The 18,330-nt window shown below is 32.9% G+C and overlaps 1 protein-coding gene across 1 annotated transcript in view; it reads left to right on the forward strand.

Annotated features, from left to right (window-relative positions):
* The window catches only part of AP3B1 (adaptor related protein complex 3 subunit beta 1), a 284,643-nt gene that overhangs the window by 61,570 nt on the left and 204,743 nt on the right, over positions 1 to 18,330 (forward strand). Inside the window, exons 4-7 of the mRNA XM_046000421.1 lie at positions 1,022 to 1,117; positions 1,973 to 2,133; positions 4,858 to 4,924; positions 13,210 to 13,392. Of these exons, the coding sequence (XP_045856377.1) occupies positions 1,022 to 1,117; positions 1,973 to 2,133; positions 4,858 to 4,924; positions 13,210 to 13,392 (507 nt within the window). The remainder of the gene's footprint in view (positions 1 to 1,021; positions 1,118 to 1,972; positions 2,134 to 4,857; positions 4,925 to 13,209; positions 13,393 to 18,330) is intronic.

Here is an 18,330-nt window from a genome sequence, read left to right on the forward strand (position 1 = left end):
GTCTTTCTAGTATTTGTAGCCTCACTTTGAAAATGTTTTTACAGTTCAGTTAATGTTTTTTTTTTTAAGATTTTATTTATTTATTTGACAGAGAGAGATCACAAGTAGGCAGAGAGAGAGAGAGGAGGAAGCAGGCTCCCCGCTGAGCAGAGAGCCTGATGTGGGCTCGATCCCAGGACCCTGAGATCATGACCTGAGCCGAAGGCAGAGGCTTTAACCCACTGAGCCATCCAGGCGCCCCAGTTCAGTTAATATTTTAATATTCTTGTTTGAGTTTTGCTCAGGGATTTTTTTATTCCCTTCAAGAGAAAGTGTTATCAGACAGAACTGGCTCTGAACTCAGGTTCACCTGCTTGGTGCTTGAAAATCAAGAGAGACAGGTGATGGTGGGAAATGAAAGGTTGCTTTATTCAGGAAGCTGGCAGCCTGGAAAGATGGTGGACTGATGTCCCAAAGACCATCTTCCATGTCCAGGCAAAGCCAGAAAGTTTTAAAGGGGAAGGTATGGGATGTTGGGGGTGGTGCTGGGCTAACTGCAGGAGAAGGTGGTTCCCAGGCAAATAGTCATATGTTGGCATAACCCTGAACAGACTTGCTGGCATCAGCAGCAGCTGTGTACCAGTGTGGTCAGGACTTCTCCTCTGGGGAAGTCTGGTCCTTTATTCCTTAAGGCCGGTGGTCTGCAGTTCTCAAGGAAAGTAGGTTAGTTCATCTGTAGACCAAGGGACTTAGGTCAGCAAACGAGGAATGCATAAGCTTGAAGCAAGTTAACCCTTAAGACCTGTTGGAGTGTTGTTACAGAACACCTTGATAGAATGCTTCTATTATAGATTAGATTATTAAAATGCTTATTTTATAAACTTTTTTGTTGCCATTCATTATCCTACAATATATTATCTTTATATTACAATATAAGCTATTCAGTTATTTACTTCAGGAAAATTGAGAATGGATTTGGTATTCAAAACATTGAATTTTTAATTTTGGCTAGGATTAAACGATTTTTTTTTTTTTTAAACAGATCAAGAAGTTAGTATATGTTTACTTGGTCCGGTATGCTGAAGAACAGCAGGATCTGGCACTTTTGTCCATAAGCACTTTTCAGCGAGCTCTGAAGGTAAATAATAATGTGAGCCAGCAGATAGCTACAAGGTTTGTGCACAGTTGAAGGTGTGTGATTTAAAGAACTGGATCCATAATCTAAATGGCACAGTAGTGATCTGAAAGAGTTGAAAGGCCCCTCACATTGCCTGTTCAGTGTCCTTAGAAAATAATATATATAACCAACTAGACCTTTCCCAGTGTGTTTCCTTTTCTGCAGGTTCCTTTATATTTTATTTATTATTGTGCATCAAAGAACTCTTCGTCATTATACCAACTAGTTGTTGAAAGTGTGTAATGAAGGGACATGACTTTTTTTTAAAAAGATTTTATTTATTTATTTGACAGACAGAGATCACAAGTAGGCAGAGAGGCAGGCAGAGAGAGAGGAGGAAGCAGGCTCCCTGCTGAGCAGAGAGTCCGATGTGGGGCTCGATCCCAGGACTCTGGGATCATGACCTGAGCCGAAGGCAGAGGCTTTCACCCACTGAGCCACCCAGGCGCCCCGGGACATGACTTTTTAAAGATAAAATTTATAACCTGTAGCATTTGTAATTGTGAATCTCTAAAAACCCAACATGCTTATTAATGAATGATTGACTAGAATTACAACCATTACTTTTCTTGTTCAAACATTATTCAGAGAAATAAACCTTTATTTAACTCTTTTTTCTTACATATTTCCATATACTAATCTTTTAAATTAAGTAGCTTTTTTCTCTTGTTGTATTTTATCATCGCTTCTCGGCCTTTTGGCTAAGATCAAGTGTTGTTCTATTTTACCCTGTGGGCATCAATTAACTGTGTCATAAAGATATAATTGGAATGTTAAACTTGAAATTTTGATGAATATTTTTGCATTATTTTTTAGGACCCAAATCAACTAATCCGTGCAAGTGCTTTGAGAGTTCTATCGAGTATTAGAGTACCAATTATTGTACCTATTATGATGCTTGCTATTAAGGAGGCTTCTGCTGATTTATCACCATATGTGAGGAAGAATGCAGCCCATGCGATACAGAAATTGTACAGGTTGGTGCTTTGTTAATAATACCAACAACCTCTAATGGTATGTAGAATGTTAACACCTCATGGAGGCTTGTTTAATTAGCTCTTAGAGTTAGTCTGTCCTTATAAACCCAGTGACAGTTTTTTCCCTCACAAACGTTCTTTAGACATCTTTAGCTTTATTTTGGTTATAGAGACCCTATGCTGGTTTTCACTTGTGAGCCTTTTAGGGCCTATGATAATTTTATAGATTTTATAACTTAAAAATGAAGGGAATTTGAATTCTCATTTATATATTTCTCATGTACATAAACATGTGTATTATTAGAAAATTAAGACTTTTATCTTTATTATAGGGTAGAATTTAAAGTGTATTATCCTCTTGATTCACTTTGTTTTTTTAAAATTTCTTAAACAGTATTTAATTTTGTATTTAAAGTCAATTAATTAACATATAATATATTATTAGTTTCAGATGTAGAGGTCAGTGATTCATCAGTTTTACATAATACCTAGTACTCATCATTATGTCATGTGTCCTCCTTAATATCCATGACCCAATTACCCCATTCCTGTACCCCTTCTCCTCCAGCAACCCTTAGGTTGTTTCCTGTGATTAAGAATCTCTTGATTAAGAATCTCTTATGGTTTGTTTCCCTCTCTGGTTTCATCTTGTTTTATTTTTCCCTCTCTTCCCCTTGATCCTCTGTTCTGTTTCTTAAATACCACATACGAGTGAAATCATATGATAATTGTCTTTCTCTGATAGACTTATTTTGCTTAGCATAATACCCTGTAGTTCTATCCATGTTGTTACAAATGGCACGATTTCATTTTTTTGATGGTTGAGTATTGTTCCATTGTATATATATACCACATCTTCTTTTTTTTTTTTTTTTTTAAGATTTTATTTATTTATTTGACAGAGAGAGATCACAAGTAGGCAGAGAGGCAGACAGAGAGAGAGGAGGAAGCAGGCTCCCTGCAGAGCAGAGAGCCCGATGCGGGGCTCGATCCCAGGACCCTGAGATCATGACCTGAGCCGAAGGCAGCGGCTTAATCCACTGAGCCACCCAGGTGCCCCTATACCACATCTTCTTTATCCATTCATCTATTGATGGGCATCTGGGCTCTTTCCATAGTTTGGCTATTGTGGACATTGCCGCTATAAACATTGGATGCTGGTGCCCTTTCATATCACTACATTTGTATCTCTGGAGTAAATACTTATCAACTCACTTTATTCTCCTTTCTTCCATCTTTGTCCCTGATGTTCCCTTCTTTGTCTGATTCTTTTATAGAGCTCTTTTATTGATTTTTAAAATGCTGGTTTTGAAATGCAGCACCATACCATATTGGTATGATATTTCATACATGCCTTGATCCTTTTGGAAAACATATTGCCTGAATAAAAGAATTATTATCTATAATAATTTGGTATTATTTTCTGTTACCATTGATTCCACAAGCTTTTATCAAGATCATTTTGTGTTTTGGTGTTGGGTTATACGCATTAAGTTGTATGAATGGTAGACGATGTATTATCACATATTTGAGGAAAAAATCAAACCAGTGACAATGAATTAAAGGGGATCTATAATTAAATAAGATATTAGAATATGATATATATGTATATAGAAAGGCATACTAACAGTGACTTTGTTAGGATATGGTTCGGAGGTTATCATACAGGGCTTCATAATGTAAAGATGTAATGAAATGGTATTAGTTAGGAAAGACTGCTTGGAGAAGGAAGACCAGAGCTAGAATTTGAAAGAAGTACAAAGTTTGTTCAGATAATTATAATGGTTAGCAATAAAGTTACAGTAAGTATGTGAAAAGTAAAAATTCATTTTCTTAGGTTAACTGTCAGACAAAGTTATATCATACTTCTCACTATCTTTTCTTGCTTATGTACTTGCAGAATAGGTTCTAAGTTCACTGTGACAGATTTAAAGTCCCTCACTGGAGCCCATTTTACCTCTCCAGCCCCAACCCTTATTCTCCTTGCCTGAAATTTACTGTCTAATAGCTGAGTACTGCCTGTTAGTCCTCTGCATAAAATGTTTTTAACTTAAAACCATCTGTTTAATTTCAACCTAGGAAATTTCCTCCTTTTTTCAGTTAAACCCAAATTGTTAAGATTCATCTGTGATGTCACTTCTTGTTAGAAACCCTCCATAATCTTTCTTACTCCATTGGTGCTCTTCGTATACCTGTTATCCTTTATACATGTTTCTGTTATATGCAATGATTATGTTTGGGACTTTCTTTACTAGACTTGTCTTACTTGTCTTTGTATAACTATTCTTCAGCTTCATAGTAAGTGGACAACAGTTGAATTCCATGTTAGGAAGAAATTATAGTTATCAGTATTTCAGTGGTTAGAAATGCTGATAGGATTCATTTCTTAATTCTGTATATATGTAAGCCTTTGCTTGTATTTTTTTGGCTTTAGATGGCAGGTTTTTTTAATGCATGTCTCTATTACGGAACTGAAACGATAGAAAATTCTTATTTGGGAATTCTCTTGTTTGTTTTTGACCATTATATATATATATTTTTTTCTCTCAGTTAAAAAAAGAATTCAGGTTTAATTAATATAAGCAACTTTTTCTTTCTATCTTTACATAATTCTTGCTTTCCCTATCCCCTAAAAAATTTTCTTAATATTCTTGAAGTGACTAGCTTGATTTTAAAATTTGAATTAAAGGAAAAATTTTAATGTATGTTCTTTTCATGTTTTAGCCTTGATCCAGAGCAGAAGGAAATGTTAATTGAAGTAATTGAAAAACTTCTAAAGGATAAAAGCACAGTAAGTGATAACCTTTTTATGTCAAAGTAAATTTGTGTTTTATTTACATTGTATCATTTTGCCATTGTATATGTGGTAAAATTATTTTTACTGATCCTGAAGTGGTATAAATATTAATGGAGTTCATTAAAATCTTTGAAGAATAAAAATGTGTTTATAAAGAGAAATGTTATATTTAGAATTTTAGCTTGTTACGTGTTTCTTCGTCCGGAATCAGAAGAACAAATGGTGGGGGGGGGATCTTTTCTTTATTCTGTCGCTAAATTTTTGACTGCTTTGAGTGTAAAAGCTTTTATTTCAAGCAATGATTTATTAGGATTTTTAAAGGCTGAATCACCTGGGAACAAATAGATTGTTTTAAAATGAAGTATTAGTAAGTATTACAGAGATATTTAAAAATTAGAGTATTATAAATGTGTTTTAAAAAAAATGTTCTAAAACATTTTTTTTATTTGTAGGACTGTTTTATTACTAGTAAGAGTCATCTTACTGGCTACTTTGAGTCATCTTTTGTGAATGTACTTAATCTCCTCCTCGTCCCTTCCCCACTCCCTTTCTTTTGTATAGTGATAATGAAATCTAGGAATAGGGATGACCCATGGGATCTGCCTATTTTGTCTGATACAAGTACAGCTATTTTGCCTTCTTATAGTTGCTGTTTAAATGATCTTTTTCTTTGCTTTTACTCTCAACCTGTTGGTAATTTTGAATCCAATGTGTATCTCCTGTAGAGAGCATATAGTTGGATATTGTTTTTTAATCCACTGTGACAATATGTACGTTTTGGTTAGATTGTTTAATCCATTTGCATTTAATGTTATTGATGTAGTTGAATTTATAGCTGTTATTTACTTGTTTTCCCTATCATATCTCTTTTGTCCCTCCTTCCTCCTTTACTGCTTTCTTTTTACATTATGAATATGTTCTTTTGAACATTTTACTTCCTTTAATGAGTTTTCACTATGTACTCCCGCCCCATTAAAGTATTGTATTATACATGAAAATATGGTTGGGGATTTCATTCCTAAGCCATTCAGCAAAATTAGTCTATAATATAGCAGAAATCTTCATTGTTGTTGTTCTATAATGCTTGATGTAATTTAGGAGCTAAGTAAATATAGATTTGCCCAATAAATAAAGAAAGAAATTTTGATTTCTTTCTGTATGGTGTACTTGTTATCTGCTTCTAGGACCCAGATGTGGAATCAGTATTATTGGTATTATGGTTAACTTGATTTTATAATAATACAAAAACATTTAGTTTCTTTGACATGCAAGACATTTGCCAAGAATTGTGAAGAATATAGTAAGGTCTTTAAGAGACAGATCCTTTACTTTAATGTAGTTTACCATGATTTCTGTTACATTATAGACTAAAAGAGATTTGTTGCATGGCCTGGGAATGAAACCTCCATTTAAAATGTGTGCATGTCTTCCTAAAAAAAAAAATACATCACAGGTGAAAATTGCAGTCTGTGTAATAAGGCAGAATGGGGTTTGTGTCTGAACTTCTGCCCCTTGCTAACTATATATTAAGCCTTCATAAATTTTAGTTCCCAAATTTGTATAGCTTGTAATTTCTAATGTATAAAGTTCTATTTGTTTTGAACGAGCTGCTGTATATATAACTGGGATCATAGCACCTGACACCATAGAAGGGGGTTAATACATATTACAAACAAGAAATACATGAATGAAAAAGGAATGTAGAAGATAACTTCTTTGTAGATTTGCAACAGTTGGTTATTAATTTTTGATCATTTATTTCCAAAATACAATAGAAAGCATTGAGTACTTGTTCATAGTAGGTATTTAATATTTGTTGAATGATGGTGGAATTAATTTGGTGATAGTAATTAGGTATTTACTATCATTTTTTGGTGATAGTAATATAATTACTAATTTTTTTGGTGTTAATAATTAGGTGTTTACTATCATTTTTAACACTTTGCTTCCCAAATGGTGTATGTTATATTCAGTGTTTGCAGGTAGAGCTTATGGGAGCTTTAATGGTCTATCACTTATGAGACACTCCTTTTTCCTAAAGTGTTGCATGTTTATATATTTTTAAACTCAAAAGACATCTATATCTATTTTTCTGTGTTAAATGGCAGTAGTTTATACTGATGCCTCTAATTCCAGTATAGTAGTACAGGGTTCCTTCTAGCCTCCTACCTTTTCAGCATCTTTCTCCAACATTAAAAAATGTGGCTCCCATTGTCCTCAGTATATCAGTCGTCCCAAGATGAAGAGTAAGGGTTTCAGAATTGCTAGCATGTACCTTTGTGGGGAGTGCTGAGATGGGGATTGCTAATTAAATTAAATATTAGTTCTGGCAAAGTGTGTGTGTGTGTTTTAAGATTACAGTTTTAAACATTAATTCTGTTCAATTGTTACTTTAATTTGTTCAGGGACTTCTATTTTATGTAGGTTGGATCTTCTTTGCCTGTCTTACATTTCAACCACTGTCTCTCCAAATCTTGTTACTTCTTTCTTTACCTCATTTCTGTTCACTTGGTTCTTTTTCTACTTTTCTTTAATTTACCCTTACTAAATTTTTGTTCAGCAGTTCTCTTGCAAGGACACCTTGCAATTTAATCATCATGTTTGATTATTTTCTTCCCCTCTAAGTTTCTTGCCTGGTTTCAGTCAACTTCTGTTCCATTTCTTCCTGATATCTTTTGTTTATTTCTGTTGTCTTTTATGAATTTCTGATTCATATTCATTTTTCTGATTATCAGATGCTTCTTTGAGGGTGATTAGTTCAATTTGGAGTGTTATGTTAGATAGTTTTCTTTTGCTTCATCATTAATTTTTTGGAGGCTACTTTTCATCAGTTGAATTGTTTTGATTTTCACTTTCTGTTTTCCATATGTTGTTAGTTTACCTACATCTTCACCTTTCTTTGGAAGGGCTAGTGGTTTGAATTTGAGGTTGTTTGCAAAATTCTAGTATAAGAACAACATTTCTGTCAGAATAGCGAAGTATGCTTTTCTGTTAGTTGGCTTTTTTAAGGGAGAGCATCCCTAGGAAGGTGTGAATGTCCTAAAGTTATTTTTATTTTTATTTGTTTGGTCTATTAGGAGCTAGATTTCCTCCTCTTATTTTTTTCTGTCACCTTATAGCTTCTAAGGGACTCCTTTTCCTCTACCTCATTTTTCAACTGTTATCTTCTTTAAAATGTTCTTTTCCAAGATACTCTCATTGAATCCTTCCTCCACCTCCAACCCTCCTGAAATTTCTTCTTTGTAGTCCACTGGACCCATTGGGAATCTTATGCAGTATTTTTGCACTTAGAGTACTTTTTTTCTTTCTCCTGTTGATTTTAGTTCACTCTTTTGCTTACCACCAACTCCTTACTGCTTTGTTATGGAAAGTTTTTTCCAGACTGCCATAGGTCTTTGTGAAGTTTTATGATATAGGCTTGAAAGAGAACTCTCTGGGATTTAGGCTTAATTTTCTACTTACATGTAATTTGAAGTTTGGAGATTCTCTCTTTTTTTCTTATGCTTAGGGCAGAGGTTTTCATCTTTGATTTTTCTGGGTTTAGTTTGGGAGATTCAGATTTACTAAGGTATATAACTTGTCTAACCCATTATTTAAGTTGATTATGTTTTAAGAACATTTTATGATAATTTTTTCCTTTGTGTGATTATCTATTATAGAAAGGCTTAAAATATTCTGCTATTTGTGCATATGTTTATGGATCTTAGCTTTATTATTACTTTGTCTCTTAAAATTCTTTATTGAAGGAAGACAGATGTATTTCCTTCCTCCCCCAAATTAATAATGTCTGTATTGACGTTTGAAACAGTAAGAATCAGGGCGCCTGGCTGGTGCTCATTAGATTAAGCATCTGCCTTTGGATCAGGTCATGATCTCAGGGTGCTGGGATTGAGCCCCACGTCAGCTTCCTACTCAGGGTGAGTCTACTTCTCCCTCTGTCTCTGCCCCTCCTGCCTGCTCTTGCTTGCTTTGTCTCTGTCTCTCTCAAATAAATAAAATTGTAAAAAAATGAAATAGTAAGAATCCCAAATCAGGGGCGCCTGGGTGGCTCAGTGGGTTAAAGCCTCTGCCTTCGGCTCAGGTCATGATCCCAGGGTCCTGGGATCGAGCCCTGCATCGGGCTCTCTGCTCAGCCAGGAGCCTGCTTCCCTTCCTCTCTCTCTGCCTGCCTCTCTGCCTACTTGTGATCTCTCTGTCACACAAATAAATAAATAAAATCTTAAAAAAAAAAAAAAAAGAATCCCAAATCATTTTTGTTTAAAAATTTCCCAATTAAGTGAACCATGCATGTCTAATTTATTTTTGCATTTTGAAAAGGAATTTGTTATCATCAGGAGCTTCTTGGGATCACTGTTGTGATATTAATGTTGCTATTGCTGCTGGTAAATACAATTTGAAAGGCTTTAATGTACTTGAAACTTTTCTTCACTTAACATTTGACTTGGAGATACACCTTCTGTTGCTTCTTTTAGCCTAAAGCAAGATTTCCTGACAATTAAGATCTCAAAGACAGTTCTGTAATTCTCATTTTAAGGAAAGGTGGGCATATAAACATTATTAAAATAGAATGATTTTTCCATTTTACTAAGGTAAGACCAATATTTATCATAAAAATAGTCCTTTTCTAAAAATACATTGTGGGGTTAAAGAATATAGTTATGGTAAGATAACTGGAAAAACATTTTAGGGCTACTGAGGTATAACTATTATCTAAAGGTTATCTATAAATTTTGAAAGACACCCCACAACTATAGTCAGTAAAATTAAAAGGGAATATTTTATTAATGTTCCTTTATCCCCAGTCAGCTGTTAGAGCTTTCTTTATATAATTTCTTCATGGTATGTTCCTAGCTTTACTGGTATCCTCCTATACTCTCTATTTAACATATCCTAAAAATACTCTTTTTCTGGTGTTCAGTTACAATTCATTTTTAAAGTATATAGTGCTTTCTCTGGTTTGTCTTTAAAAGGTAGAAATCCATATTTGTTGAGCAACTTAAGCATAGCGGTGGACAGTATTATTTAGAACACCTCAAAAGCAAGGTAGCATTTATTTCCTGTTTCTTTCAGGTTAATTTTAAAGAAATTCCTTGGAAAGCTTTTAACTTTCTAATAGAAAACAGAGTTTCTTAAGAAAATAGATTAGGTCAGTGCTTACTGAAAAACTCAGTATATATATTTTTTATGACAAAGTTTCTCCCTAATTTAGCTACAAAATGATTTTTAATAAATATATTGGTAGTTCATAAGTAAACTATGAGGATAAGACACCATTTTATAAGTTACTGATTTAATGTTGGTAAAAGCTTCACTGTTGTGGGCAAAAAAAAACCCCATACCTCTGATTTTGTGCAGATGTTTTATTGTGATAGATCTATTATCCAGCTATTAGAAGATAAATGACTGATCTTTCCCATTTTCCATGCCTCAAGAAAATTGAAATAAGAAGGGGAATATCATTTGGGCTGTATGATTAGGGCGGGTTGGATGGCCATTAATTTAAGAGAAGAAAATCTTGGCAGCATTGGCCAACTTATACCATATTATCAATCAAACCTTGATGCACTTCTTGTGATGACCCAGCACTCTCAGGTTTTTGCAACGTTAATTAGAATTCATGACAAAATAGATGCAAGGAAACGTTTTGTACCCTTCATAATTTTATAGAAAATTTATTGTTATTAGAGGAACCATTTGCTTAGTGTGATTTTTTTCATTACCAGCTTGTCAACTAGCATAGATAATCTGGAGAAAATATGAACTCCATAGATGGGGTGTCACTTTTGTTGATGGTTCATGTAGTTTACCTTGGAGCACAGCTAATGGCTGAAGTTCATAGCAACAGCACAGAAAAACGTGGCAACCAAGGGAAGATAAATGAACCATGTTTATAGCTTTAATATAAAAAATACATAAATGGAAAACTGCATTTGAATTTGATGAGCTCATTGCTAGTTTTGTTGGAGTGATTTATTTTTCCCCATATATAAAAAGCTACTATTGACACAGTGAGATGGAAATTAACTGTCTGTTTTGGGGAGACCAATATTTTTGGTTTTAAAATCGGAGTAGATCATTTTATTTTAATTCTGGAAGTTTTATAGAATATTGAATGTTTAATAGACCAAAATTATCAATTCTGGCATTGTTTAACCTAGGGTCAGTTGTTAAATCCATACAATGAAATACCTAAAATGGTCAGTTTTATTTTGTGAGGGTACTTTTCTTTATATTCTAAGTATTTTTGTGTTTCCTTAAACTTTATTTATACTTAAATATTTTTTTTTCATGTTATTGGTTAGCACTTTAGAATTATGTTGTACCTATAGCTTTTAGTTAGTAAATTTAATAACATTTGGTAGCTGATTTTTCTTTTAATTGGTGTCTCTAATAAACACTTCAAAAAATCTTCTAGACTTAGGCAAAATACTTGATTTTACATAGTATGTCTTAAATTGAAACTTCATTGCATTGCTCTTTCTGTTTCATGGACTATTTTATTCTAAATGGTATTATTTATTTTTGTACTTTAGTATCCTATATCAATTGATATGTGTATCTTCTATTAATGTAAGATTGGCCTATATATGAAATATATATATTTCATATATATATATTATATATGAAATATATATATGAAGATATATAGATATATAGATATATGAAATATATCTATGGATAGATAGATCTATGGATAGATAGATCTCACAAATACTAAGTTATTCTGTAGTTTGATGTCATAAACTTCAGTTGTTTTAAGAGATTTTTAAATGGTATTAAATCTAACTGTTTAGAAATAACACAGAATACAATTTTTGAAGAGTGATTTGTATAGGAGATATCAAAATGTGGAGATGAAAACATAAACTTAACTTCCTTTCCATATCAATAGCAAATAGGAAATATACGTATAATACATTTTTTATTTAGTTCACACAAATAATCAGTTCTTTGCTTTTTCGATTGAAGTACATTCATGCTGGGACCAGCAGGCACCAGTACATGGGCAGGGCTGGAGTCAATAAATGCGGCTTCACGTTTATACTGATTGGTAATTCATAAAATCCCCACAGGACTAGAAACTTGTTTAGCATAATAGCAAGTCTATATTCTGAGCTGTTTTCTTTCAATTGTATTGTTGGTTGCATATTAATAAACTAAATGTCAGCCAAGTAGAGGGACAAACACTAAAAATACAAATATCATTGTATCTAATATTTTTCAGAAAGTACCATTTCTGTAAGTTACATTTCTATTTAATTGCTTATTTTAAGTCAGTGGGGAAATTTTAGACACTAAAATGAAGATCCCCAGTGTTTAGAAAAAATACGATATTAATTTATTTTTTCAACAGCATTATATTGTTGGCTAACTGCACATATATCAGTGCTACATATATAGAGGTATTTGTATATTACGTATTGTGCTTAGCTTGTATCTTTATCCCAAAGATATCTTAATTTTACTGCTTTGCCCAAGTATGACAATTACAAAAACAGCATTTATGGTTCATTAGTTGGTCTTGGTGGGAGCTGAGTTTTGTTGGTTCTACATTATTTCATTTTATATACATTGTTACATACATTATAATAATGCAAATAAACTAATTGAAACAATAATAAAAATAATAAATAATTGCAATAATGCAAATAAAAAATTATTATAATGCATACATTATAATAATGCAAATAAAATAAAATTTTAGCCTGTATGTTTTCTTTGTAAATGAAATATTGGTAAAAATTAAGAGGTAGATTAAAATGTTGAAGATTTGAAAGTGTTCTCTACCAAAGCACTTTAGAGTTTCTCACACACTTTAAAATAAATTCATTGTCTTTCTCATTTTAAACTGACATGATCTGATCTTTATGATTGTCTTGATTATTTTTCTGAATGCTGTTATATACTAAATAATGAATCTTTAGATCGAAACTTAGGTTAGCTTTAAAAATGAAAAAGATATATGATGAATAGATTGAATCTATGTATGAACAATTTATTAAAATTTAACTTGATGAAAAATTGTTGGAATTTCTAATACTAAAACTTCTAATTGTAATATTTCAAGAAGGTACTAGCTTTTCAGACATGTTACAGCTATAAAAATTATTCTTTAAGGGAGTGACACCTGAAACTTGTTATTGATACATGAACAATCATTTTTTAAGTTAAATAACTGAATATTGTCGTAACACTGATTGCATCTCTGTAATGCCTGAGTAGAATCTTTGATGGAGGGAAAATGTTTTTTAATGAGTTACTATTTCTTCCTTTTCTAGCTGGTAGCTGGCAGTGTCGTGATGGCTTTTGAAGAAGTATGCCCGGATAGAATAGATCTGATTCACAAGAATTACCGCAAGCTCTGTAATTTACTAGTTGATGTAGAAGAGTGGGGACAGGTTGTCATAATCCACATGCTAACTCGATATGCTCGTACACAGTTTGTCAGTCCTTGGAAAGAGGTAAGTGTTGAATGGTCTTCCATTTATAAAGTATACTAAGAAAATGGATGAGCTTTTAAAAATGTGTATAGTTGTAAAATATAGAGATCGGCATATTTATGGAGAACTCCTTTTTTTCATGTTCTTTTGGAAAGCAGGAAACAAATGCAAGGATAATTTTTCATTATTTTGGTACTGATTGATAGATACTTAATGATGTAGTATATAAACTTTAGTATAATACTTGGCAAGAGGCCCTTGTTAGGAGCAGAGCCTGGTACATTGTTTGTGGTGATATTGCCAAATCATGGATTTTTTTTGAGGCTAGTTGCTTTCCTATCTTTAAGTCTCAGCTATTCAGGTGACTCACTTGTACAAGTGGGTAATGTGATTTTAGCAGATGGGAATTTATAACTAAGAGAATTTCTTGCCCTGTAGGTAAATATTGCCAAACCTTTTTTTTTTTTTGTGTGGCTTTTTTCATTTGTTTATTTCAAATATTGCCAAACTTTTAACTACCTTTTCTTGTTTTATCTTTTAAAATGTTTGTTTTCTTTTTTTCACTTAAGCTGATAGAATTTTAGTAAAATTTAAAATTAAATAAACATTACATTGAAGTTGTTTTCATTGTGCATATTAACACTAGAGGCATACTTAATACCTTGTCTTTGCTTAATTAATAGTTGAAAAAATTTTATTACATAATTTGCAATAGAGACCTTTGTATGTGTATATTTAATATTTAAGTGTAAGTTTTAAATTTGTTTAAAAAAAGAAATATTACAAGAATAGCACATTCATTCTAATCTTTTTTTCTTTTTAAAAAGCAAGTAGAGGGAGGTGGGAAAGTGGGCAAAACGGGTGAAGTGGAGTGGGAGATAATAGGTTTCCCGTTATGGAATGGATAAGTCACAGAGGTGAAATGTACAGCTTATGGAATATACAGTGAAATTGCATGGTGATGGCAGCTACACTTGTGGTGAGCACAGCGCAATGTATAGAGTCGTCAAATCATTATGTTGTACACCTGAAATTACGTGATGTGTGTCAACTTATATTTCAATTAAAAAGGAAAAAATAGTATTGTAGATTTTTAAAATCAACTGCCTAAAAGTAAAAGAACAAAAATACCCCAATTATATCATAGTGGTTTGTATACAAACTTATGTGTACATACACTTTAGTTGCTCAGTACTTTGGAGTGTTCAGTTCATTTCACTTTTGTTAATTAGAAATAAAGTGAGAGGAAAATGTGTATCAAATAGAGGAGTGTCCATAATATGTATTTTAGATGACGTGTTAAGCGTTCAGATGTTTAAGGGGTTTAAATATTTAAAATATTCATTGATGCTTTTTACAGAGACTTAGTATTGTCAGTATTAAAAAGTATTTTAAAATTTTAAAAGTATATCTTTATCCATAAGACTGTTTGTAATATTGACTCCATCTTAATTTTAATATTATGAAAGTGTTGTTATTTCAAATTGAAATGTTTTGGGGCGCTTGGGTAGCTCAGTGGGTTAAGGCCTCTGCCTTCAGCTCAGGTCATGATCCCAGGGTCCTGGGATGGAGCCCTGCATCAGGCTTTCTGCTCAACGGGGAGCCTGCTTCCCCCCTCTCTCTCTCTCTGCCTGCCTCTCTGCCTACTTGTGATCTCTGTCTGTCAAATAAATAAAATCTTTTTAAAAAATAAAATAAAATTGAAATGTTTTGAATTACTAATATATAAAAATCTTATGCTATATAGGGCACTTAAATTAATGATTGCTTTTTTTTTATAAAGTTAATTTTATTTGTCATTGAACAAAGTCGACGCTTGATGACTCTTTTGCTGGATTAAGCAACAACATGCCCATGCTGCAAATGTCTTGGCCCTTTGATATACGTGATAACTTTGACAAGAGATTTTTGTTGCTAGTAATAAGTTGTTTGATTTCAGCCAGTTCTTTTCCAGAGTGCTGTTCAGATAATTTTTTTTCCCATTAGAAGGTTATAAAGTAATTTTGCCTCATCTAACCACTGTCACTATTTAATAAGATTTAAAATTTTACTTTCCTATCACCATCAGATCATTTTCAGTATCTCTGTGCACATAATCCTTTGCTTTGCTGTTATGTAGAAATTGGAGTTAAAATATATCTTTCTTTGCCGTATCTCCTAAAAATATGTAATAGACTTTAAAATCTCTATGTTTTTAGTTTGTCTATTTGTGTTTCTATTCCTTGAATTTTATTTCATCTTATTTTAGATAAAATTTGTATTAAAAGCTATTTGCAAATCAGGGAGGTTAAATTTTAATTTAAAAAGTTAGGGCTATTTTTGTGTATTCTGTGTTTTTACATGTGGGTTCTTTGGACATTAATTATTACAAACATAAGATAAAGTCTGGTCTTTGTCCTGGGTACACTGAAACTAGGCTAAGTAATTTCTTACTTTCGCCACATATTTGCATTCTGACCTTTGCATTATTCTAGATTATGTGGTTGATAGACCAATTCATTAGTTTTCAGATGTGCATCTCAGGCCCCAACACTGCCACAGGAACAACCACAGGGGGCAGTGGTGCTCTAGACTGCAGCTCTTTGGGTTCTTGCCTCTGTTCCAAACAGAGCAGCCTTCATCTTTGTCTACCTTTCATATACAGCTATGAATATGATTTCCTTTGAGAAAGATTCCTCCTGGGCGAAAAGAAGAAAACCCCAATAAAATAGGAGATTTGTAAGGGTGTAGCTAACTGTAACTCTAACAATTTTTTTTAATTATAGAAGGAATTCATGCACACACTGAAATAAAAGGTAAATCTTCCTTCTTATAACCTCTTGGTTGACCCCTTAGAGGTATTTACTGGCAACTGTTTAATTTCAGTTGTTCTAGTGCTTGTAAACTTTACTTTGGATAACACATTTCTCTTTATTTATTAATTTATAGTAGTATCGGTTGATTCCAAAGTAAGACAACAGGCCTTTGTCTTTTCATATACATATGTATTCTGTCCCATACCAGCAGGAAAGATTTGGAAGGGTTATCCTTTATTGCAGTATTAGAGGTTAGAGATTGTCCAAGATGTTAGACTTGGTACAAATACATTTTATAAAATTAAGGTTTAAATGAATTATCATCATTTAGACCATGTTCATGCTTACTCTTCAAGTTAACTCATCTTTCTCTATAGCTTGTTAGAATTCTGTTTCACTGAGCAACTTTTCAGTGAGCAGTCCAGCCACTTGTAATCTTGGAGGCTTTCTGGCCTAGACTTAAAGTTGCATCCAACTTTTTAGGACTACACATAGTAGTTTTAATTTTAAAAATTAAAATTTTTAATTTTAATTAAAGGGGGTACCTGGGTGGCTCAGTCAGTTCAGCATTTGCCTTCAGCTCACATTATGATCTCAGGGTCCTGGGATTGAGCCTCACATCACATTGGGCTCTCTGCTCAGTGGGGAGTCTGCTTCTCCTCCCCCTCTACTCCTTCGCCCAGCGTGCACTCTCTCTCAAAATAAATAAATATCTTTTTAAAAAGTTGGCAAGCTGAATTGTAAAGCTGGAAGAAACTTAGGCGGATTCTGCATTCCTGTCTGCTTCCATTTTTCACTTCTCATGCTTGTAGAAAGCATACCATGTAGTAAAGAATTGCTAAGAATACTATAGGATAGAAAGACAAAGTGGAACAGTATTCTAGCATAGTCAGTGCTTACTTGTTACAATCCTATTTTATCCTTTTACCATCAGGTCTTGAATGTATTTTTTTCACGAAGTTAGTAGAGTGTAAAGGTGTTCATTCTAGCCCCTCATCCCCTTTTACATACAGGCAGAAGTCACTTGTATAAATGCTGTATGAATACCATTTTATGATATATAAAGGGTCATTTGTCTTGAAAGATTTTACAAGTGAGAAAACAGTCTCACTAAAATAATACAGTGATTTAAAAGTTGTTTAAAGTAAAAATACTGCCTAAACATACCAAATTCATTAAAATCAAGGGATTTCTTTCTCAAGTACTGAGATAATACAGGAAAAATAACCTTGTGATACCTTAAATTTAGCAGTTTGTTCTTTTGCTGCACTTATGTAGTATTTTATTTGAGATAGGACAGTGGTAATTATTACACCCATTTTATAGATGACAAAACTGAGACATACAGATTTTTAACAACTCACCTAAGATAATACTGTTTATAAAATATGGAGCCAGAAATATAAACAGAGTAATCTGATCCCTAGGTCAACAGTCTTTCCTTTACTTTCTTTTACCTTATCACTTTTTTTTCCTACCTCATGACTTTTTATTATCTTTTTGCTTACTGTAATAAGTTACTCTGTGTTTGCTTATTGCATTGCAGTTGAAGCCATTTTTGAAGCCCCCTCAATCCACAGTGCCTAGACATTGCAATTAGGTAACAACTGTAATTAAATTTGTTTTTCAAAGAGAGAAATCATGTTTCTCATTGAATTTTTAAAACATTTGTTTATGCTTATATGCTTGAAAGATGACAAAATTGTCTTTTTGAGGAATTGAAAATTAGTAGAAATACTTTTTGAGATGAGCTGATGTAACATGCTTTTGTCAATAAGTTCTCAAATGAACACATCATATACAAACAAGCTTCTTCAGGACAGAAGAGATTTTTAATTTAGCTTATTTGCATCATTATAGATCAGTATTTAGGCTGTTTATATGTAAATGTATGATTTGAGGAACAATTAAGTGTTGACAAAGTAGATTGCAGTCATATCAATTGCAGTGCATTTTCCATAATTTTTCTAACTGACATCTTTGATGATAAATAGTGGATGCCAAGTCAAAGCCGATTATACAGTGCACTAGGAATTCATGGGGCTGTCAGGGAGAAGACCGATTGACTTTAAATTTACATATTAATGAGAAGATTTGTTAAGAGGGTGCTTGACTATAGAAAATAACAGCGTATTTATAGGGCACGACATTTTATAAATAAAGC

This window comes from Meles meles, chromosome 3 (genome assembly GCF_922984935.1).
Source record: "Meles meles chromosome 3, mMelMel3.1 paternal haplotype, whole genome shotgun sequence".
In the NCBI taxonomy this organism is placed as follows: Eukaryota; Metazoa; Chordata; class Mammalia; order Carnivora; family Mustelidae; genus Meles; species Meles meles.